The 25,220-nt window shown below is 47.7% G+C and overlaps 1 protein-coding gene across 3 annotated transcripts in view; it reads left to right on the top strand.

The window, feature by feature from the left end:
- Positions 1-25,220, top strand: part of LOC144790226 (membrane-spanning 4-domains subfamily A member 12-like) — a 122,094-nt gene that overhangs the window by 40,359 nt on the left and 56,515 nt on the right. For all 3 annotated transcript variants that reach the window (XM_078665358.1, XM_078665356.1, XM_078665357.1), the window contains one exon: positions 11,500-11,619. In XM_078665358.1, the coding sequence (XP_078521484.1) occupies positions 11,500-11,619 (120 nt within the window). The remainder of the gene's footprint in view (positions 1-11,499; positions 11,620-25,220) is intronic.

Below are 25,220 nucleotides of genomic sequence, written 5' to 3'. Positions count from 1 at the left end.
CAGACACTACCCTAAACCACTACCCTACACTACACAAACACTACAACACTACCACCCGCACGACCTCCAGTCGGCCCCTGCACTATAACACTACCCTGCACAACACCCCACCACTACCCTAAACCCAAAAACACTAGCCTACACTACACAAACATTACAACACTACCCTAAACCCTAAAAAAGTAACCCCCACCCAAGCACACTCCCCCTTACCTCTCTCTCCTTGCGGTTCCTCTCTCCTGGTTCCAGCTTCTTCTGAGGGGCGGTGCACTGTGCACTCCGTTGTGAGGAAGGGGAACAGCCTCAGTTTCCTCACAATGATGTGGATAGCCATAATATCGCAAGCGTTGTAAATGCGAATGTGATGTAATGGTATGCGTAGTAATGGCTACGCGTTGTTACATCGCATTGCGTTGTAACGCATGCGATGTAATGACTTTCGGGTAACAGCCTCATTGTAATGGCTGTTTACCCATCCCAGGGGTCCTTATTCTCACAAGCTCCAGTGCCCATCCCGAAGAGGCTTTGCTGTCCTCGATAATTTCTCTTGGTCCTACACTCCTATGCACCCAAGGCATACCTACATCCATGAAGCCATTGGCATGTCACTTCCCACTCACTGCAACTTGGACTGTCCCCTACCATCTCATCTACAGGCCTTCCGGACAGAACAAGAACTGCATTGATGAATTCTCTGATCTCCTCGCCATCCCATACATCCAACGCATCAACGTCCCCCTCTTGGATGATTTCAACTTTCCAGGCAACACAAGCTGAAAAAGACAAGAGACCCTTTCTTCAACCTCATTGACACGCTCAATGTGGTGCAGCAAGCCACCCAGGTAATGCACTCTAAAGGCCATATCCTCAACCTCGCCTTTTCAATAACCTGAGCAGTCTTCTGCAAACCACCTATAGTCCTGAACTGGACCGACCTGTTGAATGCTCTACCAAGAAACCAAGGTCAATCCAAAAGGGAATACCAAGCCTTCAGATCCTTCAACACTCCTCTGAATGATTTTATAAACTTTTGGGGAAATCTATGTAAACATCCACTCTCCAAGGAAAGCACACCAGTGCAAGTGAAAACTTCAGCATGCTGTTACTTTAGTGACCTCACTGATGATAAACGCTCCATCTACATACAGGAAAGAACCGCAAGACCTTGTGATATTGAAATCCCTCCGATCAACACATTGACAAGTGTTTCCCGCAGCCACAGAAATGTACTATACCAAGGCCATCAATGAAGTCACCAACAGAAGCAGAAAATGTTTCAAGTCAATTAACCACTGCATCAATTCCCCCACACCTGACCCACCTTTTCCACACTCTACAAACAAGTGCAAAGCCATCCGCCTCTTCGTCAATGAAAAATGAAAGTTCAGACAATACACCCCCAAAACCAAGCCTGCTTCTCCTGTAATGCCAGCTTCTTTTCGTAGAATCCCACAATAGTCATCCTTCAAAGCCCTGTCTCTTGCAGATCTCGCTAACCTACTCAACTCCCTCAAAACTGATACCTATGAAGATGTCTTACCCTCATCCTTAATCAAAGCTCTCTCTAGGGAAGCTCTCAACCCGCATTGCCACTGTCAATACCTACCTCACTAAAGGCACCTTCCCAGAGGCTCTCAAGACAGGCGAGATCCCCCCCCGCTCCTAGAGAAACCTACATCGTACTCTGATGTCCTTACCAACTACTCGCCCACCACTCACCTACCATTAAACGGCAGGATCATTGAAGAAGCAGTCTACACTGTGCTTCAAGGTCCCATCATTGTTCACAATCTCCTTCATGACTACTAATCTGGCTTCAGAGCATGCTGTAGCATAAGGCTGTTGCCTTACACATCGTAGCCGATGCCTCCTGACCACAGATGACGACAACTCCTGTATCCTGATATTGCTGGACCTATCAGCTGCCCTTCAACACAGTTGACTATCCTGGTGTCCTTCACTGGTTCTCCTCCTACTTTTATTTATTTATTTATTTTTAATATTTATAGAGCGCTGCATTTACCAGTGGGCGTCTTGGCGCTGATAAACCATTTATTTAAGTACAAAATGTGAGATTAGGAACCAGTTAGTTAATACGGACTGTAAGAAAGAAATGATTATTGAGTGAACAGCCAAGTTTTCAGGAGTTTACGGAACTGGAGGAGCGTGGCACTTTGTCTGATGTTAAGAGGCAGAGTGTTCCAGAGTCTGGGGGCCGCCACCAGAAAGCGTCGGTCACCCCAGGTGACTGTTTTGGTGCGGGGGACGACCAGTTGATTGAGAGTGGCTGATCGTAAAGCTCTGGTGGGTTTGTAATGTTGTAGTTGATGTTTTAGGAAATGTGGTCCTTGATTGTTAACTGCTTTGAACACAATGCAGAGGGATTTAAAGTGGATTCTTTTTTTGTACAGTGAGCCAGTGAAAATCCTTTATATTTTTGGAGATGGATTCAAACTTTGTCTTGCCAGAGAGCAGATGAGCCGCCGCGTTTTGTACCGATTGGAGTTTTGTAATTACTCTAGTTTGAGCATTAAGGAATAGCCCGTTGCTCCTACCTTACCAATCAACACTAGTTTGTTCACATGAGCATCTCCTTGTTCCAAAAGATTGTTATCATCTGTGACGTCTCCAGGGTTTCATACCGTCTCCTGTCATCTTCAACCTCTATATGGAGCCCCTTTGTGGCTCTACTCAGCGATAACAGGATCAGGATTTGCAAATATGCCAGTAATACACAACTCTGCTTGAAAGTCTTCTCTGCTCCGGCTATATGAACTATGATCGCATCACCCCCATCATGATGATACTCCATTGGCCGTTCTTGCTGGCCAATACCATTTTCAAAATTAGCTACATCATTTACAAAGTCATCATGGCAAGCATCTCTGCTTATCTTGCAGAGAAGCTCTCTACACCTGGTGGCTCTCGGCACATCACCAGCCAGGCCAACATCAGACTGGAGAGTAATAAGGGTAAAAAAGAAAAAAACAAGTTAGCAAGCCTTTTCCATCTATGCTCCCAGGATCTGTCTCAACATCCCCATATACATGAGGACATCCCCAATGATACTGCAGTTCAGTAAAGAGTTAAAGGCACAGCTCCCTAATTAACACTACATCACAAGATGGTGACAATAACCAGTTACCTCTCCTATTACTTGTTGAATTTGCGCTTGCCTTTGACACAGAACAATGCTCTGCTACCTTTTTGGCTGAGCTATTGCTCAATACAGATATGACATATGTACTGTACATATGTAAAAGCATGTGATTCAGGTGCCAGATACACTGGCTACCAAATATAGTAAGGCACCTAATGATGCTCTTGGGTAGTGGCCAGCATTTCTAATTCTGCTCTATATGATGAATGGTGCTGCTTTTTGCTTTTGTTTTTTTTCCCAGATTTTGGTTTTGGCTAGTTATCAAGCCAGTGGTTCTAGAGGCTTGTAGATTAATGAAAGATTGTTCCCTGGGGCAGAGTTGCTTGGGATTTCTGGCTCTGGTTGTGCTTTGTAGCTGGATGTCACCCAAACTACAAGGGACAAAGCTCTTTTTAGGGGAATGACTTGCAGATTTTTTCTAGTTCTTTAAGTTTAGTTAGACAACAAATTACTAGTAGGAGAGCCCAGTGTTTTGGCATTTCCCAGCATTGTTATCCCTTTAGCTTTGATTGAGTTAAGTTAACTCATCGAAGAGGATGGGATACACACTTCGAAACGGATTGTGCCAGGTTTAGTTTTTAGACACTAAGCATGCCTGCCAGACATATGTGCTCCACTACTTTAAAAGGATCTCACAGTAAGCTGATTATGGCTAGCTGCATGCCGGAGGTCGTCACACTTATGGCAACAGAGAGGACTGACATGCCACGGGCTAATTGCTGGAAGCAGTCATAAAAACAGTGAAAGCTTTTTCTAGCTCGGAGACCAAGGAATTCATCTACACAGGATTTTTTCTTTTGCCAGAGTTTGTAACTGGGGATGATGCCAAATTTAACCTGTCATCTCAATTTTACTAATGAGGGCAAATTGGAGACCTAATTAGAAAGGATCAGAGGAGATGTAGTTGAGAACGGTGTCCGCAGACACTGGGTAGGAGGATCTAAAGATGAGGTTGAAAGCGGACAAACCAGACACTGTTGGGAAGCCCTGAGAGTTGTGGGTTGGGAAAACATGAAGCATTCGCGTATGAACCAGGACAAATAGTAATGGTGGACTTAAGTGGCGGCTGCTGTCAACCTAAAGAGGTAGGACTGGGCAGGGGTTGTGGAATAAACATAAAATAAAAAGTTTTACTTACTGCTCCGCCTGACGCTGCCAGCTGCCTCGGTGCTCGTCTCGTCCCAGCAGTCCATGAGCCACAAAGCACAGGCTCCCCTCCCAATCCAGAACCTGCTCTCATGCTATACCTAGGATGAGAGAAGTGCAGGGATTGGCCTTAGCGGGCTGATCTGACGCTCGCTCAGGCACAGAAAGCCTATGCCTTTTCTCCACCCGGTTGTACAACACAGATGGGTTGGAGAAACGTAAGTGCGCATGTCAGTTTGGCTGTCCGAAGACGGCTGGCCTAACCGACATACTCACTTGCAATGCCCACCACTTCTCCTCTCTGCCGTGGCCCATCCTCACCCCACCCTAGACTCCATCAAAGTGGTTCAGTTAGACAATGATAAATAAAATGATAATAATATAGTTTTATTATAATTTCATTTATGATCTGCTGGCTCGGAGCAGTGAGGCGATGCTCCTCCGCCATTACGGAGGTGCCACACCTGGTGGACTTGAAGTGCGTAAACACATGTGCCGTGAAGCACATGCTTGTGAACCTGAGAGCCATGATTAGTTGTCTAACTCCCTTACCTTTACCCACTACTCAAATACTCTCAAACTGAAGCAGGGGATGCAGACAGCAACACTAGATTGTGAGAACTCAGGAAGCTGTAGGGTAATTAGCATCAATGCTAGTTGGCAAAGGGTTGGAGCCTCGTTTGGTGGTCAGTCCACGCCGTGGTGCAGGATTGAAAGAAAACCACAGAGCAAGCTGACCGTGGGGCTCGAGAGACCTGATACAAAATGTGCTTCCTACATTAAACCAAGTGGTTGTTTGACAGTGATGCATGTACCTTAGTATTCTTTGTAGGTGTGGCTTTTGAGACTATTCTAGCTGTCTCGGTAGACTATTGTTTTTCAAAAAATGTCATACATACTGTACATACATAGAGGTGCTTGTAGTCTGCAGGCTTCGTTCATTGGTCTAGTGGCGTGGCATTTGCATTTTGCATCCATCCACCACCGCATACAGCATTGGGTCAGCTCACTTTACCCATTGGTTCCCTTCACTTTGAATGACTGAACAGTGCTTCTGCATATTGTTTGCATCTGCTTAAAATCTGTTCTTTTCGGTGACAAGGTTCTTTCAAAGAGTGCTTTTCAATTCTTGTTTTTTGTAAATACTCTTTAAACAAGTGTTAGAGCCGGCTGTCTCTAGTTGGCAGAGGTATACACTTCTGACAAATAGGTACACACCTTTTCTAGTCAGGGCAAGGGGATCACACTCTTAGATAACCCCTGCTCACCCCCTTGGTAGCTTGGCAAAACAGACAAACTTATCTCAGAGGCAGTGCGTTAAGCATTTATGACCACATACAGTAATAAAGTGAATACACTACAAATGGACACGACACAGTAGTATTATAAAAATAAGGATGTTTATATATGGCTTAGCACGAGACCAAATAACGACAAAAATATACCACAATCTTAATAAATACTCTTGGAAGGAAAAGAATAGTTCAAGTATGGTTTCTTCTTAGCACAAAGTCTTTAGTAACAAACGCAACTCTTCTTCTTTAGATCACAGTTCTTGGCAACAATGTAACCCCCACAGGAGTCACACGACGCCGAGGCAAAGTTAATCCAAAGGTTCGGCGTCGACCGCGAGGAGCGCTACGTCGAGCCCGGAGTCGAACAGACCCCCACAACACAGTACCTTGGAAAAGTGAAGCACACGATGATCAGCGGCGTCGAGATGTCCGGCATCGCGTCTTCGGCGTCGATCGGGCCTCAGAGTCGGGGCGATCTGCAGCGGCGTCAACAGATGTCAGGCAGGAGCAGCGCTCACGAGGCGAAGCAGGATACGGCGTCGTCGTCTATGTCGATGGTGATGTTGCAAGAGTGAGCAGCGCTCACGGCGTCGAGAGGGCTCGGTGTCGAGGCGGTCGGTAGCGGTCGGGCCCGGCAGCCGGCGTCGAAGGTGCGGGACACGGGAACTGCACTCACGATGTCGAGCTGGATTCGGCGGCGTCCGTCGGCGTCGAGATTGCTGGTTTCTTCAGAGGTGCTGGACTTTTAGGTTCCAGCAACAGGCACTTGTAGCAAATGATGAAGTCCTTTAACCCTGTGACTTCAACAGGAGGCTGGCACTCTTCCAGCCCTTGGAGATTTCCTTGGCAAAGCTTGAGAGTACACACTCAGTTCCTCTCTCCTGGTTCCTTGGCAAAAATAAAGAAGTAACTGCAGGATTCCCCCAACAAACAGCACACTGGCAGAAGGGGTAGGCAAGTCCTTGGATCAGCAGGCTTCTTGTCCTTGGTTCAGGTTTCCTTGTCAGAAGTGATCTAAATCTTTGGTTCAGGGGTCCTTCTCTTATACCCCTTTTCTGCTTTGATCCCTTTGTCTGTGTAGGGAGATTTCACACATCCTGGGTTTGTTGTGGGTGTTGCCAGGCCGAGGCACCTGGCCTATTCACTGTGCAGGGCAGGGTCTTCAGCCGCCCAGCAGGAAGTGGAGCCAGCATTGTCACTGGCAGGGGCAGGGCCATCAGTCGCCCGGTAGGAGGTGGGGCCAGGATCGTCCCTGGCAGGCACAGAGCCATCAGTCGCCTGGCAGGAGGTGGAGCCAGCATTGTGTCAGACAGGGCAGGCTATCAGGAGCAACTCTTCCCCTACTCTCAATGCAAATGCCTCACTCTCCCCACACTGACTCGTTCAGACCTCTGGAGCCACCCAGCTCCTGTCACACGCACACCAAACCAGCAGAGACCAGTAGACAGTCAGACAAGAAAATAGCTACTTTCTAAAAGTGCTATTTTCAAACACAGAGTCTAAAAACCATCCACCCAAACGGATGCGTTATTAAACTCTGAGTTCAGGGATACCAAACTCGACATTGCACCATGTTCCCCGAGCCCGCTAGGATTATACCGTTAATAATCCTGGCAGCCCATTCTAACTTATGGAGAGCAGGTAACCTTACAATAGTGAAAAACGAATATGGCTGTAATTCACTATTAGGACATGCCAACCTCATCAGGCTTGTCCTACCTTATGCTTACAATGCACCCTGCCCGTGGGCCTACCATAGGGGTGACTAACATGAAGTTAAGGGAAGGTTTAGGGACTGGCAAGTAGGTGTACTTGCGCAGCCCGTGTGACAGTACCAGACTGCACGTAGGTCTAGCAATGGCAGACCTTTAGACCTACTTTTACTAGGCCGCTCTTGTGGGTGGCACAACACGTGCTGCAAGCCCACAAGCAGCATTTGTATTTACAAGCCCTGGCACTCCGGGTGCACGCTACTAGGGACTGACAGTAAACCAAATAAGCCAAACATGGAGTTCAATCAATACATCAATTTCACATAGGGAGCACTTGCACTGTGGCACTGATCAGCAGTGGCACAGTGCCCAAAGCAATATTCCAGCAAAAACATCGTAAACAGAGGAGGCAAACAGAAAAAATGGAGGAGAGACTCATGCCAATGATGCCAGGTCTAACAACAAGCATTGGCAAAGCCAGTAGGTCTTGCCAAGTATGCATATACTATATATATAGCCTACATATGCAATATGCACTATGCACACAAACGACCCGTAGCCAAAAAAGGAGGGGCCCAGCAGTTTAGGCTCTCAGCAGTCATATTTAATTGCACTCCTCTTCAGGGGGCTGTACACATGTGATCAGGGTAAAAAATGCAGTCACTCACATTGCGATACAGCCAGTGGATGAAGTGGGCTGGCTCATTCCCTTATGGTGTATGCTGCAAAGGGCGGAATAAAAATGTGAATGACAAGTGAAAAGGCCAGTGGATAAAGAGGGCCTATTTTGGTATTGTTTAAAAACACTATGAGGCTGCCAAGACACCTAAAGCTTTCCATAGGCCTAAACTAATTCTAGTAAAGGGAAACATAAACCATGACACTTCATTATTTTTTGCCAAGTCATTGTACTGCTGCCTCAGTGTCAAAAGGTGCAAGTGTGCTTATTATTTCACCTTGTACGGAACAAGAAAATCGTGAGGACCGAATTCCCTTAAAGTGGCAAAATTTATGGGGCACTTGAAATGGCACCACTATATGGTCTATACTCTACAGATTTAAAAAAAGGGTATTTTGGCATTGTGTTAGATCTGGCCATTTTTGCAGGTTTATCCCCAAACTTTTTGCCCTTTGCCTCCTATTTTTCTGACCCTGTTTTGTTTGCTATAGGATTCTGGGCACTTTACCACTGCTAATCAGTGCTAAAGTGCATATGTAAATTATGATTATGATTGACTATCCATCATTGGCATATATGATTTACTGGTAAGTCACTATTAAAGTGCACTAAGTGTGCCAGGGCCTGTAAATCAAATGCTATTAGTGGGCCTGCAGCACTGGTTGTACCACCCACATTAGTATCCCTGTAAATGTGTCTCAGACCTCATTGTGCGCTATTATGTTTTATATACAATATATGAAATATTTTTATATTCTACTGTGTTGAGTCTCTTGTGGTGTGTGTAGAGTAACACTGGTGTAAGTGTTTGTGTGTTGTGCAAAGGCTTTACACATTGCCTCTGGATAAGCCTGACTGTTCTGCCAAGTTACTAATGGGGTGTGAGCAAGGGTTATCTTGTGTGTGTAACTCCCTTACCCTGTAGAGTGGTGGGCTCTGCCTGGCTGAAGTGCATACCCTAGCCAACCAGAAACCCTATTTCTATCACATCGTCTCTCCTAAATTTCAAGACCTCCCTATTTATTTATGTAGATTGGACTCTACACCCACTGGAGTGGCAAGCCATGCATGCAGTAAAGTCGCAGTTTCACTCTTAAACTGAGCAGTCCTGAAACGTAGCTAGACTTATCTCCACAGAAGGGATGAAGCACTTGGCATTTAAATCTTTAGTGACAATTGTAACTTAAATTAGAGGAAAACAAGTGTAACAAAATATGGAAAGTATGCATCTGAACGAAGGTCTGGGCAATGGGAAATTAGGTTGGTTATATACATCTATGGATCATTTGTGAAGTGTTGCTATGGGATGTCGATGAAATATTATTTTAATATCTCGCGTGTCAAAATGCCAGAACAGCTAAAGTAATTTCATAACAAACACAAATTATAACGTGTCCGGTTACAACACTGTGTATAAGGATTCCCCAAGGGACCATACATTATTGTAGGCTCTGCTTTAAGTAAAGATAACCATATTTCCAAAGAGACCACAAGTGCCAGTGCTTTGGTCCATGTGTTTTAAAACTATAAGGGAATGGTAATAACAGACTGGTTCGCACACAAACTCACTCACATATGCACACCTGTACACATGAATGTGATGTAGATACTTATAGCAAGTCATCTGTTTATTGGGAATTTTCTACTGCTATATACCCTACACCTCACCCCACCCCACCCCCCACTCCACAGCACACCCCACACCAACCACACACACACCCTCACCCCAGCCCCCTTCCCCACACACACCTATGCAGCTTTTTATTTTTAATACGAAGGTAGCAACTTAGATAAGTGAAGACTGTGTACCGGACGGTGGGCATGGTAAAGAAGTGGTAAATTAACTTGTGGGGCACAGGCGCAAGTTCGAAGGACGGACGTTGGGTATGCGACCCAGCACGATAGGCAGGGTTGCTTCCTCTGATGAGGAAAAATCTATGCCACAGTAATTATAGTGTGGAATACTAGCCTATCCCCAGGAGGCTGCCATCTAGTATTTGTAACTGTGTGTTCTGACCTAGGGGAACAGGAACACTGGTGATTGTTAGCCTCCTCTTACAGGTGCTGACATCAGCTGCTAAAGTCTTTCTTGAGAGTACCTGAAGGAGGCAGATATGATTCCAATCTACTGCAAAGATTAAAACTCAATGTAGCTGGCACCTGAGCCAGCAAAGGCACTGCACCTAGGCCAGTCCTCTGACGCTGAGCACAAACTCCCACCCACCCTTATCATGCGCACATGGTAGGCTTGAGCTACTTTTTTATTTAAAAAGTGAACATTTCTTAACCTCATCACTGCGGCGCGAATTCCGCCGCAGTGCTGACATTCCAATCGCGGGCGTGGTCATGACGGCTCCCGGCCGTCATCAGCACATGCCCACCGTGACTCATGACGGCCGGGAGCCGTCATGAGCATCGAAGAGGTTAAAACAAACAAAAAAAGACGAGAGTTTGAATTTCAGCCTAGATGATAGTATCGCTCACAGATGTAAGATCAATATTGCAAGCAGCACTGGCAAAGCCAATAGGTCCAGCTGCCAGCCTCCTTTTTGCAATTGTTGTTTTATTTTGTCATGGCTTTTGCAATACTATGTTTGGAAGCTGCCGGCCTTTTATCAGTCTAAAACTTTTTTGACTAAAGGCAAAAAAAAAATTGATCTAAAAAAAGAAGCACACATTTTTTGGTGGCTTAACTTCCTGTCTTTGTCCATCACCTGGAGTATAGCCTCTTTACGATCCTTTTGATTAGCTTACTTGTATCTTCCTGCTCACATCTAGGGAACTACTTTTTTCTTTTTCATTTAGCACTCCTTGAGAGTGCATGTGTTTTCCATCTTTCTCTCTGTCTTATCTGCTGATTACCTACTTCCACCACTCTGTTGTACTCCCTGCCCTCTTTTGCCTGTCCCTTGTCTTCATAACCCATGAGACCAGGGGCAGAACGGGTAGGGCCAGATGTGCCCAACAGCAACTCAAAATATAAGGAGCTACCAAAACCTCTGGCTATAACAGATTGATATCCCAGTTCACCCTTCAGTAAAGTATGTGGTCAAGTGTGAATGGTGTGGATCTCTTTCTTAAACTCTAGAGTCAGGCTCAGGATCTCGGCAAACAGACATTTAAAGTAACAAGCATATCAAGAATAGATGTGATGAGTCAAATTCAATTATTAGGCGTTGTTTGTACAGTTGTTATGTTGCCTCATTGGACGGTAATTCTGTTGGCTCAGGATAAGAAGCCATAATAATAAAGAGGGTGGAGAGTGTGTTATTACACCAAGGGTGGCTATAAAGATCAATATGCTGCTGCAGATGAGATGTACAAGATGAAGTTGATAGTTGCGGAGAGGATAGTACTAGACGGTGGAGAATCTCTTCAAATGGAGGGGACATACACCAGTCCATGAAGAACTCAAATTATAAGGGTGGCTAGAATAATGCTTTTAAAGGATCACGGAAACTGAATAAAAATCACTTAGTCTTTCACTTTTTATTTTTTTTCCCTTAGACTATTCAAATCATTGTCGGAATCCTGCAGATCCTGTTTGGAATTATTGTGACGTCCGCAGAAGTTTCATTTAGGTCCCTGACTACCAATAGCGGAGTTTATTTCTGGATTGGGATTGTGGTAAGTATATCGGACGTACAATTCTTAAAGTTGGTGTGACTGTGAAACCTTTAGATTTCTTTCCTAAGGCATTCCTTGATGGTTTTCGCTCTTTTCATAATCAACACAGCCTCAGATAGTTCAGTCGTATTACTTTAATGCAGGTATTAATACTGCAAAGTGGGAAACCCATGACAATTGACCGTCCTGACTCCATCAGAAGCGGTCGCTCCCCACGCCCCCTGGTCTCTCCTGGGTATCGTTGTGATTTGCTCACATTGCTTTGCTGCCTTGTATAGAATTGCTGCCTGCCTGTGTTCTGTAGCGTGATATCGATCTTCTGTGCATTGCTCGCATTGCCTCTCTTGGGGTATTTTGTGCCAGTCTGCTCATTGCTCATTGCTCGCATTGCCTTATAGAGTGTCTGGTCCAGTTTGCATCGTAGCGCTCGCATTGCATGATAGCATTTATTTAATAGTGCCTGTGATTGTGTCAGTGCCACTGCCCACAGCGTAATTCCTATTTGTACCCCAACCTGTTCCGGTTTCGCTTTTGCTGCCATTTTGTTGTTGTGCCTCGGAGCCCGTCCTCTCCACCCCGCTCCCGCCTCCCAGCTGCTCCTCCCTCCCACTGACTGCTAAGGTTCACCCCGTCGTCTAAAGCGCTGTGACCGTCCTGACTCCATCAGAAGCGGTCGCTCCCCACGCCCCCTGGTCTCTCCTGGGTATCGTTGTGATTTGCTCGCATTGCTTTGCTGCCTTGAATAGAATTGCTGCCTGCCTGTGTTCTGTAGCGTGATATCGATCTTCTGTGCATTGCTCGCATTGCCTCTCTTGGGGTATTTTGTGCCAGTCTGCTTATTGCTCATTGCTCGCATTGCCTTATAGAGTGTCTGGGCCAGTTTGCATCGTAGCGCTCGCATTGCATGATGGCATTTATTTAATAGTGCCTGTGATTGTGTCAGTGCCACTGCCTACAGCGTAATTCCTATTTGTGCCCCAACCTGTTCCGGTTTCGCTTTTGCTGCCATTTTGTTGTTGTGCCTCGGAGCCCGTCCTCTCCACCCCGCTCCCGCCTCCCAGCTGCTCCTCCTTCACTCCGCCCCCTCCACCTTCCTTTTATGACAGATGCATCTGCGCGCAGCGGACGCGCCCCATGCGCGCCGAAGGCGCGCCAAAGGTAAGCCCGTCTGCGCCCATCCGCGCCTGGACCGGGCCCAGCGCCGGACCCCTGTCCCCCGCAAAACCCACTCCACCCGCTTAACGTACGGCGCCGCTACCCTCTCTGCACTTAACCCCGGCCGCCTCCACACCTGCTACCAAGCCGCCCCAGGACACACCCATGGATCCTTCACCTGCCACTCCTGCAAGTTCGACTGCATCAGGACCCGCACCAAATCCACAAACTCCAAACAGAGCTCCGACACTAACCACCTGAAGTGCATCCTACTCAACACCCGCTTGGTCCACAGACACGCCATTGAACTCTGGAACCTAATCGACACCACATCGCCGGACGTCGCCTTTCTTACAGAAACCTGGATGAACACCTCATCAGCACCCGACATCGCCATAGCCATCCCGGACGGCTACAAAATCATCCGAAAGGACCGCATCAACCAAACAGGAGGAGGAATCGCCATCGTTCATAAGAACACCATCCACATCACAACCAGTTCCGATGACAACCTCACAACCGCCGAACACCTTCACTTCCAGATCCACACCGACCCTAAGACCACACTCAGAGGCACCCTCATCTACAGGCCACCAGGACCCCGCACACAATTCAGCGAAGACATCACTGACTTCATCAACCCTCACGCCCTCCCCTCTGAGGACTACATCCTACTGGGAGACCTCAACTTCCACCTGGAAAAGAACGACAGCAACACCACCACCCTTCTGGACAACCTTGCCAATCTCGGACTCAAACAACTAGTTGACACCCCCACCCACTATGCCGGGCACACGCTCGACCCAATCTTCACCTCCAGCAAGCACATCTCCTTTAATCACACCACAGCTCTTCATTGGACGGACCACAGCTGCGCTCACTTCAACTACAAAAAGACTACGTCCCACAACCACCCACAACCAATTCCCCGGAGAAACTGGAACAAAATTACCACCGACCAGCTCTCCACATCGCTTCGCCAAAACCCTCCTGCAAAATCATCTGACCCAAACCAAGCAGCCACCAACCTCACACAATGGATCACCCACAGCGCTGACGAATTAGCACCCTTGAAAAACCATCAAATCAAGCAAGGCAGCAGAAAAGCCCCCTGGTTTAATGATGACCTTAAGAAATCCAAGAAGATCTGTCGCACCCTCGAGAAAGCCTGGCGAAAAAACCCAACCACTGACAACCTGGCCACCTTCAAGGACGCCACCCGCAAACACCACCAACTGATCCGATCCACCAAGAAATCAACATTCAAGGAACGACTCGACAACAACGCCCACAACAGCAAAGAATTATTCAACATCGTCAAAGAGTTCACCAACCCCTCAGCCGGCACCAACGACATTACTCCCTCCCAATACCTCTGCGACTCTCTAGCCTCATTCTTCCACAACAAAATCGCCGACATACATAACAGCTTTGGAGACCAGTCCACCCCACCCACCTCCGAACTTAAACCCCCCTCCAACAACCTTTGCGCCTGGAATCCAATCACCACCGAAGACACCATCCGCCTGATGAACACCATTCACTCAGGATCGCCAACCGACCCATGTCCCCACCACATTTTCAACAAAGCAGACTCCATTATAGCACCCCATCTCCGAGACGTCATCAACTGCTCCCTCAACTCCGCTACCTTCCCGGAAAGCTGGAAACATGCCGAACTCAGCGCCCTCTTGAAGAAACCTACAGCAGACCCCACTGAACTTAAGAACTACCGCCCCATTTCGCTCCTCCCATTCCCTGCCAAAGTCATTGAGAAAGCAGTCAACAGTCAACTCGCCGCCTTCCTCGAATCCAACAAATCCCTCAACCCTTCACAGTCCGGCTTCCGAGCCAAACACAGCACGAGACCGCCCTCATCGCAGCAACAGACGACATTCGAACTCTACTGGACAACGGAGAAACAGCTGCCCTCATCCTACTTGACCTCTCCGCAGCCTTCGACACAGTCTGTCATAGCACCCTCATACAACGCCTCAACAACGTCGGAATACAAGGTAAAGCATTGGACTGGATCATCTCATTCCTCGCCGGAAGAACCCAGAGAGTCCGCCTCCCCCCTTTCAGATCAGAGGCCACCGAAGTCATCTGCGGCGTACCACAAGGATCATCACCTAGTCCCACCCTCTTCAACGTATACATGAGTCCCCTCTCATCCATCGCGCGCCAACACAACCTCAACATTATCTCCTACGCAGACGACACCCAGCTAATCCTCTCCCTCACCAAAGACCCAAACACCGCCAAAACCAACCTACACGAAGGGATGAAAGAAGTAGCCGAGTGGATGAAGAACAGCCGCTTAAAACTGAACTCGGACAAAACGGAAGTCCTCATCCTAGGATCATCCCCCTCTGCCTGGGACGACTCATGGTGGCCACCGGCCCTGGGAACAGCACCCATACCAATGGACCACGCACGTAACCTGGGCTTCATTCTGGACTCCTCCCTCACGATGACCAGACAAGTCAACGCCGTCTCTTCATCATGCTTCAACATCCTACGCATGCTCAAAAAAATCTTCCGTTGGATCCCCACCGAAACAAGAAAAACAGTCACCCATGCACTGGTCACAAGCCGACTGGACTACGGAAACACCCTGTACGCCGGAACCACAGCCAAACTACAGAAAAAACTCCAACGCATCCAAAACGCATCGGCCAGACTCCTCCTAGAGCTCCCCCGCCAAGCTCACATTTCAGGCCACCTGAAAGACCTCCACTGGCTCCCCGTCAACAAGAGAATAACGTTCCGCCTCCTCACCCATGCTCACAAAGCCCTCTACAACCTAGGACCCGAATACCTCAACACACGCCTGTCCTTTTACACCCCCACCCGCCAACTTCGATCGTCCAATCAAGCCCTCACCGCAGTTCCACGCATCCAAAGATCCACCATGGGGGGAAAATCCTTCTCCTACTTAGCGGCCAAGACCTGGAATTCTCTCCCCACCCACCTCCGCCTTACACAGAATCACCTCTCCTTCAGAAAACAACTAAAAACTTGGATATTTGATAAGTAAAGCTCCCCCCCCCCTCCCTCAAGCGCCTTGAGACCCTCTGGGTGAGTAGCGCGCTATACAAATTCAAACTTGACTTGACTTGACTTGAACGTACTCTCAGCAAACACCTGGTCAATTCAAAACGTAATTAGTGCAATCTTGAGGGCAAAGTTTATTTACCCCGATAAGATATGAGCAGTAGCTATACTTTAAACAGTACCATTGTCCAGGAGATAATTCTCATTGGATAGCTCATCAGCCTCTCAGTTATCGACATAGTTCATATTATGAACAATCACCTCATTGACGAGAGGGAAAAGCATACCATTGCAAGCCGTTGAGGCCGCAACGAGTCACGATTAATGCTTAATGTAAGCTTTTGTCATGTATATATCCCAAATGGGTACACCAGATGGAAATCCTACATGCAGGTGGCCTGTAGTCTCAATGTCAATTCAGCTGCAGTAACAAAGTGCCTCATATTATGCTAGCACCCAACAGCCTTTTCCCAGATTGGGCATCAGAAAGCAACGAGTATTCATCTGTAGCCGATGTCTGAACATCAGCAAATCACCTCCGTAGGAACTAAAGTAGGATAGCAAATATACATTTACTGGACTGCAGCGCAAGGACTTAAATGCACTGTAATTGTTTCTCTCGCTTGTGTGTGCCCATGTTCGCTTGCGTAGTCAACTCAAAAATCAATACTATTACATAAAATAAGATAAAAAGTGTTTGTCACTCGGTGTCAAACACATGGCATCACTAGAATCACTTTGTGTATTCTTGTTTGGTCATGTTCTGCAGAGGCCACCCAGATGTCCTTACATTTATATTGTCCTCCCATGGTCCTGACCAGATACTTTGGCTGTTTGGCTTTCCAATGTCGACTATACTCAATTGAGGGGGGGGGTGTGGCATGGACGGCAATGGGAAGAGTTGCCTGAGTCCAGAGCTCCGCAACTCCTCAGGATGCTACCAGACAAAACAGCGTGATAGCTTGATCTAAACTAAGAAACAACCATCGCATCACAGATCGGAAACGGACCAGCACTGAGTGAGACAACCGAAATTATAACCAGATCAGCCCAAACAACAAAAAAAGGGAAAGTTAGTGGCAGAGCAGCCGAAGACCCGAACGACCAAGATGGCGACGACAAGATGAGATACACTCCAGACCCCTACAGAAGACACCAGAGGGAGAACGAGACCGGAGTGTGTACCCAGCACACCAAGAACACCAAGCGCACCTACGAGGTCGGTGCTTGCACCCCAGCACGGTGCCCCCGTATCAGAGCAGAGAGCCAAGACGACAGCTTAGGTGAAAGCGAAACTCCACCACGAAGGTGGCCATCTTGGCGCAGGGCGGGGCGCCGAAAGCAAAGTAAACCATCAGGGAGGACGGCAACAGAGTAGCAAACCTGGACCAGCTCGCACCAGCTCACCTACGAGGTCAGTGCTTATACCCTCCGCATACCGCTCCCACACCCAAGACGCGATCAAAATCAGCGAGAGACGACTGAGTACCTCGCAGGGGCAGAAGGCGTAAATGATAGCAAAACTGAACTACGAAATCAACCCACAGTAGCAGCCATCTTGGAACAGTACGAGGATGAGGGAAAGCAGGACGGGGGGCCAGAAAAGGAAAGGAAAGGAAAGAAGCCAAAAAGAACACAAAGGGAGAGAACAACAGACCTAGACCAAAAGTGGTCAGCGCTTACACCCCCCTGCAAGACCCCTGCCCCCCGCAACCAACCAAAAAACTAGCGCTGGCACCTGCAGATACAGCGGCGAAAGTGAAACCGAAAGTACACTACGGAGGCAGCCATCTTAACCCAGAGCAAGAGGCGGAAAACAAAGAAAGAATCAACAAGCAGTCGAGCACTACTGCAAAGCACTGACCCGCAAACAAGGGGACAGGACGAACAGGACAGAGCCCACAAAGCCCACAGAGTCCACAGAGGAAGAACCGGTTGCACAAAAGAACCGGCTGCACAAAGCTGGAAAGCTGCAAAAACGAGACTCCAAGAGCGCAAAGGGGGCAAACAAGAAAGCACATCAAAGCCGGTCAAGCAGCACTCGAGAGGAAGCAACCAGCCAACAAGACCATTATCCTGAGGGGCAGCTACCGAGCGGACTGCCTAAGCTGAAGCAAAACTGAGCGATAGCTCTAAACCACAGCAATAGACCAGCACACCCACGAAATCAGTGCAAACTACTGCGCAGCGCAGCGCAGCGCGGCGCGGCGCGGTGCTCAAAACGAGAGCCAATAGGGTTGGTGCAAAGCACCACCTTGCACACAAGAGGAAAGAACAAAGCGAAGAGCAATCACACCCAACATCCAAAAGATGAACGAGGCCGACAAGGCAAGCAGGCAGTTCGGTGTCGCGCGTTCACAGTAGCGTACACCTAGCACAAACAATAAAGACAAACACGGCTGAGACCAGATCCCAGGTGACACGGTGTCCTGCAAAACAGACTAGCAGGAATCTGACAAGGCGAACAAATCCAGACTGCAGGAGCTGGCAACCCAACTAACACCGACGTGCGGGAACAAAATATTTGAACTCCTGCTGACCAAAAGAGGTCTGAAAAAAAGAAAGATGGCAGGGAACGATGGAAAGCTGTCGCAACAGCCAAAGAAAACCAAACCCGAAGGACACCCAGAATCCCCCTACAAACAGAAATCAGACATTAGCAGCACGCTAGATAGCATTCTCAACAAACTAGCCGAAGTGCATGACTTGGCTAAATCAACAAAGAAAACCACTGACGCCATACAACTCGAACTAGCAGCAGTCAGGGCAGACATTCACTCGGAGAACAACAGAATAGCAGTGGAACAAAGGGTCAGCGACATAGAAGACAGGTCACAGCTAACAGGCAAAGCGATTGGCAACATTGCTAAGGTAACAACAGATCTCCGAAAACAAGCAGCAGAATTTGAAGACAGACAAAGGAAGGGGAACATAAGAATTCTGGGGGTACCAGAAGGAGAAGAAGACAAATCTGGCTCATGTGTTGCAATGATACAGAATCTTATACCAAAGCTAACAAATCTCAAATTTGAAAACCCCTTCGAGGTGGACAAAGCTTACAGAGTGCAGGCTTTCAAACAAAGCAACAGAACAGGGCCGAGGCCGATAGTTTGCAAACCACTTCGCTCACACCATACGGATGCCATCTTCGGAGTGGCGAGGAAGACCCCGAATCTACAATTGAACGGACAAAAGATCATCCTCACGCAGGACTACTCGAAGCAACAGTAGACATCAGGAAAGGCTTCCTGGCCCTAAGAGAAAAACTGAGTAAAAGAAAACATCAACTTCTCATTCACCGGCCCATCAAGGTTCAGGATAAACAACAAAGGTGTCATGCTAACCTTCGAAGACCCAGCTGTTCTATCACGATACCTAGCCGGACCCACTTCGCAAGCAATAGAATGCCAAACCATAACAAGCAAAAGAAGCGCCTCACCGGACCTTCACAATGAGACTGAATAGATCAACCTCTACCCACAACGGAACCTACCTCATAAAAGACTAGTTGAACTACCGCAAAGAGAGACAATCCCAAAACAAGCTAATAACCAGCACAGACATTACAGCCACATCGAGAGCTCGAAAGATGTACTGCAGTACCTACCCCACGGAACTACAAGAGAGGGTACTAACGAGCACTCTGCACAGACCAACCAAATGAACGGAACCTGTATATCCTTTTACATCTTTTTAAAACTAGAGCACAATTTGTGACACTATGCAGTAACTGCTACTGATGGGGAGGGCTGAACGGATCTAAAATATAAGGCAAACCCAGAGGAGATGCGGGGTGGGAGGGACCTTGCTATCGCACGTCAACAGTTCGACACAGCAGTAGGGGAGGGGAGGGAGAGGAGGGGAGGAGGGGGGGAAGGGGAAAGCGGGTTTGTTACGTTCATCATGTTTGTTCTGTATGTCATGTCCTTGTCAATACCATGCCCTTAGACAGAAAGCATGGAGCAAGACGCGGTCCAGAAAAAAAGAGAGGACGCACACAGACAAAAGGCAGGCAACCAAAAATCTCAGTAACATGCTTGACAGTAAGACAACAATTAACAGGCCAATATAATGAATAACAACAATACACTGTTGTCCGATCTTAAGATTATCTCCCTCAATGTCAAAGGTCTGAACCACCCAATAAAAAGAAAAAAAACTTTTGACTACCTAGCGAAGACCAAGAGCGATATTATTCTCCTACAAGAAACCCAACTCTCCATGGAAGAGGCAAACAAACTCAGGGCAAGGTGGATAGGCCAACTAGCATGCTCGCAAGCAGTAGGATACAAGCATTTACAATGCAATAGGGCTCGCAGCATTAAAGTTTGAGTTATTGGCATTGTGTATGACAATGCGTTGCATAAAATGTTTACCAAACTTTGAATTGGTGAACAGTGAGAGTGTGTGCAAGAGTATGCTGTTCTTGAAAGCAGTGTGGTAGAGAGTGCAGGAATTTGGGTGACCTGAGCAATGTGGATGATGCACCTCACGCACGGGGCTGATGCAGTTATTATTCACACAGCTCTAAAGCGCTGTATTCACCCCTCCAAGCGCCTGGAAGCGCTTTATTTCACCTAGCGCTTGGGAGCGCTGTTTATTTCCTGCTAGCACTTGGGAGCGCTCTACTGGCTAGAGCCGGTGCCCACCCGGCGTCGTCTTTGCTTTAAATTGCCGTCTTTGGTCCCTGGAAGGTGCCCACCCATCCAGGGACCCTGTGCCTCCCAGCGACTGCCACGCTGCATACGTGGCTATATTTTATTTAATTCCTGGGAGCCAACCCCGAGATTGTCCCCGCCGCCGCCCGGCCCGCAGTAGGAAGTCAGGCAGGCCGGGGGCGGGAGCGAGGGACAACAGGAACTCACCGAACTTCCTCCGGGACTCCCAGGAGGAGGGAGAGCCCTGGAGGGCACCAGCAAAGGCGGCCGCCAGAGCGAGGCCCCGGAGGAGAGGAGCCCTGCCCGCTGCACCAGAGGAGCTACCGGAGGAGTGCTGAAGGGAGCGAGGCTCCCGCCTGGAAGAGAGTCCCGCCGGTGCAAGAAGCCAGGTGATGGCCTCCAGCTGCAACAGGCTCCCGGTGAGTGCGAGCATCAGGAGGGGGTCCCAAGTTAGCGAGGAAGCGCCCCCGGAGGGCAGCGGGTCGCTCCTCTACTAAAGGACGTACTTCCTGGATTTTGTTGTACCGAGCCCCGTGGCTTCAAGAGGGCTTCATTGTTCGTTGAATGCCCTGTGAGGGGCCCAGGAATACCCTCGGGGCGGCCCCGGAGGCAGCGGGCCGCTCCCGCTTGTGTCACTTCCAGCGCGAGTCATAGCTGTTTAAGAGCCACGGAGGCTCAAAGGGCATTGCATTGCTCAGAGCCCACGAGAGGCTCACGCCGCAATGGAGGAAATGCAAGTGCTGGAAAAAGGTGGCGATAAGGAGGATGTCTCTGTGTGCGCATGCGTGTGTGTTGGAGCAGCTTTCCAGGAGACAGGAGCTGGCTACAGCAAGCGCGTTCTCATGCGCGTGGCCCGCACAAATCGCCTTCTGGCAGAGGAAATGCGTGCGGCCAGGTGCTGTCTCCTGGAACGCTGAGCCGCTAACAATAGGGTCTCTGGCGAGACCACGCTTCGCGCGGTTAACGCCACGAGCCCTAAAAATGAGGAGTAATCACACTAGTTAACACTAAGTCCAAGTTAACCATTGAGAGTGTCCAGCACGATGACGAAGGAAGGCTTCTGATCACCCAACTAAAAAGAGGTGAAGAAACCATGCTTGTAACTCACATATACATACCAAACACAGACGACATAGCATTCTGGGAGGGGGTGTCAAAAGAATTGGAAGCTAACCAGACGAGCGACGTGAACATAGTGTCTGGGGACTTTAACTTAGTACTAGACCACACCCTAGACAGACAGACAATCTCTCAAACACGGCCCCCTGCATCATACAACACTCTGAAAAACATATGTAAAAGATTCCTTGGCGCCTACAGCACCCAGACACCAGAGATTACACCTTCTACTCAAACCCACATAACTCCTACAGCAGAATCGACTACATCCTCATCTCAGGCTCACACACACATCTCATAAAACACACAGACATCGCGGCAAGAACAATCTCAGATCACTCTTGCATCAGTCTACAACTAACAGGCCGACATAATGACCACATCACCCGCAGATGGCGGTTCAACAACACAACGATAGCGCAACAGGAGGACAAAGGCAAAATAGAGCAAGCCATCAAGGACTATGTAAAAGAGATTCACACACCAGACATAGACCCCAAACCCCTATGGGACGCCCTTAAGGCGACCGTCAGAGGTACACTGATAGAAATCAAAGCCAGAAGAGACAAAGAAGCCAAAAAGCAGCTAGACCAGTTCGAAACAGACATCAAGCGACTAGAGACCAAACATATCGTAGACACCTCAAACACAGCAGTCCTGATAGAACTTACAGAGAAGAAATACGAATTTAACAGGATTCTCAATGAAAGACCAGGGATGTGGATAAGAAAATACAAACAGATCAACCTCTGCGAAGCCAACAAGGCAGGAAAAATACTAGCATCATACCTCAAGCGCAAGCAAAGACAACGCTGCATCTCCACAATCACAGACACAAGCAACAAGTCACACACCAGACACAAGGATATCCTACACACCTTCATGGAGTTCTACAAGGAGCTCTACACAAGGGATGACAACATCGACCAGGAGGGGTGCTCGGCCTACCTAGACAGACTAAAGATAACAGAAGAAGAAGCCAAAACACTTGGCCAAGATATAAAAGAGAGTGAGGTCGCGCTAGCTATAAATCCCTAAAAGACAACAACGCCCCAGGCCCGGATGGGTACACCGCGCCATTTTACAAAACCTTCCAAGAGCACCTTCTCCCAGTCCTGACCAAAACCCTCAACCATTACGCCAAAGAGGGTATAGTTACAGAAACTATGGCACAAGCAAACATAATTGTAATTCCCAAAGAAGGGAAAGACCCGCAATAGCCCAAAAACTACCGCCCCATATCACTCATAAACTTAGACTGTAAGCTATATGCCAAAGTGCTTGCCACAAGGCTAAACAAACTACAACCTCAACTGATAGGTAACACACAGGTAGGCTATATGAAAACCCATGATAACACAAGACTCCTCTGTCAAGTCATAGAACACTGCTCAAACTCACCCAACTCTGCAGTAGCTATCACACTAGACGCAGAAAAGGCCTTAGACAGAGTATCCTGGCATTTCCTAGAGCAGTGCATGCAAGTATATAAACTAGGTGACAACTACACGAAGAAAGTCATGGCACTGTACAAAAACCCCAAAGCACAGATATCCATTAACGGAAGTTCCTCAGCCCAATTTAAACTTGAGATAGGGACTAGACAAGGATGTCCGCTATCACCTCTACTGTTCCTATTAGCACTCGAACCCCTTATAAGAGACACTCTGGCTAACAGAGAAATAGCAGGCGTGACAATCAGCAACACCACAGCAAAACTTGCCACCTATGCCGATGATTTACTTATTATAACGGAAAATCCGGACCGATCCATACCAGCACTCATGCAAACAATCGAAACATACGCAAACCCCTCAGGATACAAACTCAACAGAGACAAATCAGAATGCCTGCCCCTCAACATACACACAACAAGAGGCGTGATAGGAACCTCTACTCTGGCCTGGCAGCCTGGGTTTGTCAAATACCTAGGCATCCAATTTGGGAAAAGTCTAATAAGCACCTTAGAACAAAATGAGAAAACAACTCTAAAGAAGATCAAAGATCTACTAGAAACCTGGTCACCGAAATACATCACCTGGTGGGGCAGAATAGACACTGTAAAGATGATGATCACCCCCATAGTTAATTATCTTGCAGGTATGCTACCCTTAGCACTCACAGACGACTTCCACAGAAAAATAGACAGAAGGCTAAACAAATTCATATGGAGAGAAAAGAAACCCAGAATTGGCCTAAAAAACTAAGACTAGAGAAAAAACTGGGCGGACTCAATGTAGCGGACCTGAGAACATTTCAACTAGCCTTCATAGCCAGACAGGGGATGCACTGGGTCCTCCCGAAACAGCAATACACAACAACATGGCTCGCCATAGAGGAAGCAATTCTAAATAACACAAACCCACTAATACTCCTCACATCCAACAAACAAATACTTAAGAACAACCCGATCTTTAGGATCGCTAGCGCTGCTCAAAGAAGATCAGGAACTCGCAAACAGCATCAGGTACTCACAATGGGAAACGCTCTGGGCAAACCCCAAGATTAAATACAGAAAGAAACCGCTCGACGTGGCGGCATGGAGAAAACTGGGAATCTCGTTCCCAGCCCAACTAGAAGCTGATGGAGAACCCCATACTTTTAACAGCCTGAAAACAAGATACGATCCACCACACATAGAACTATATAATTTCCTTTCAATAAAAACTGCATTAACAAAGTCAAAATTAAGCAAAGAGAAACCATCGATCTTCCAATATATGGAAACCATAAACAAAACAGGGCACCAAATCTCGCTCCTCTAAAAACTCCTCCGACCAGTCTCCACCAAACTCAATGCCAAAAACACAAGCTACTGGGAAACCCAAATAGGATCCAAACTTACAGAACTAGAACTACAAACCCTCATGGCAACTCCGTCAAAAAATATGATATCCCCAGTGCTAGCTCAAACTAAATTCTGGCTTCTGCACCAAGCATACTGGACTCCAGCCCACCTTGCTTCGATCGGTATAAGAGACAAAGACACCTGCTGGAACTGCGGCATAGACAGAGGGGACCAAAAGCACCTCATCTATCGCTGCACCAAGGTCAAAAACTTTTGGTAAAAGGTGATCGACTTCACAAACAAAATCCTAGGCTGCAGCATAAAAGAAACATTTGCCACAACTATCACAGCACACATCACACCAGACATTACTACTAAAGAGGAAAGAAACCTCCTAAATTTGCTCCTTACGACTGCAGTCAAAACAGTACTAGCCAAGTGGAAGGACACCTCCAAAGCCACATTCAAAAGGTGACTGAACTGGGTGACTTTCCTCAGAGGAGCTGATAGCACTGCACTCAGACACAAACCGGGGAGGCACGCCGACAGACGGATGTTGGCTAAACTAGACAGATTCCTAAACACCTATGAACCCCCATAGACAACCCAGACCTGGCAAACAAACCAAACTAACTCCGTCGGTCTGTCACCAAATAACCTCCATTTACCTTAATAGTTATCCCATGCCGGGCAAACAGACCAAACCAGCTCCGGTGTTCTGTCACCAAAAAACCACCATTTACCTTAATGTCTTTTTGTTACAACTCAGCACGCGCCCAACTGCAACAATCTATATTGTGTATGTTTTATGTCTTTATGTAAAC

The sequence above is a fragment of the Lissotriton helveticus genome, chromosome 1_1, assembly GCF_964261635.1.
Source record: "Lissotriton helveticus chromosome 1_1, aLisHel1.1, whole genome shotgun sequence".
Taxonomy (NCBI): Eukaryota; Metazoa; Chordata; class Amphibia; order Caudata; family Salamandridae; genus Lissotriton; species Lissotriton helveticus.
This window is presented reverse-complemented; position numbering and strand designations above follow the sequence as displayed.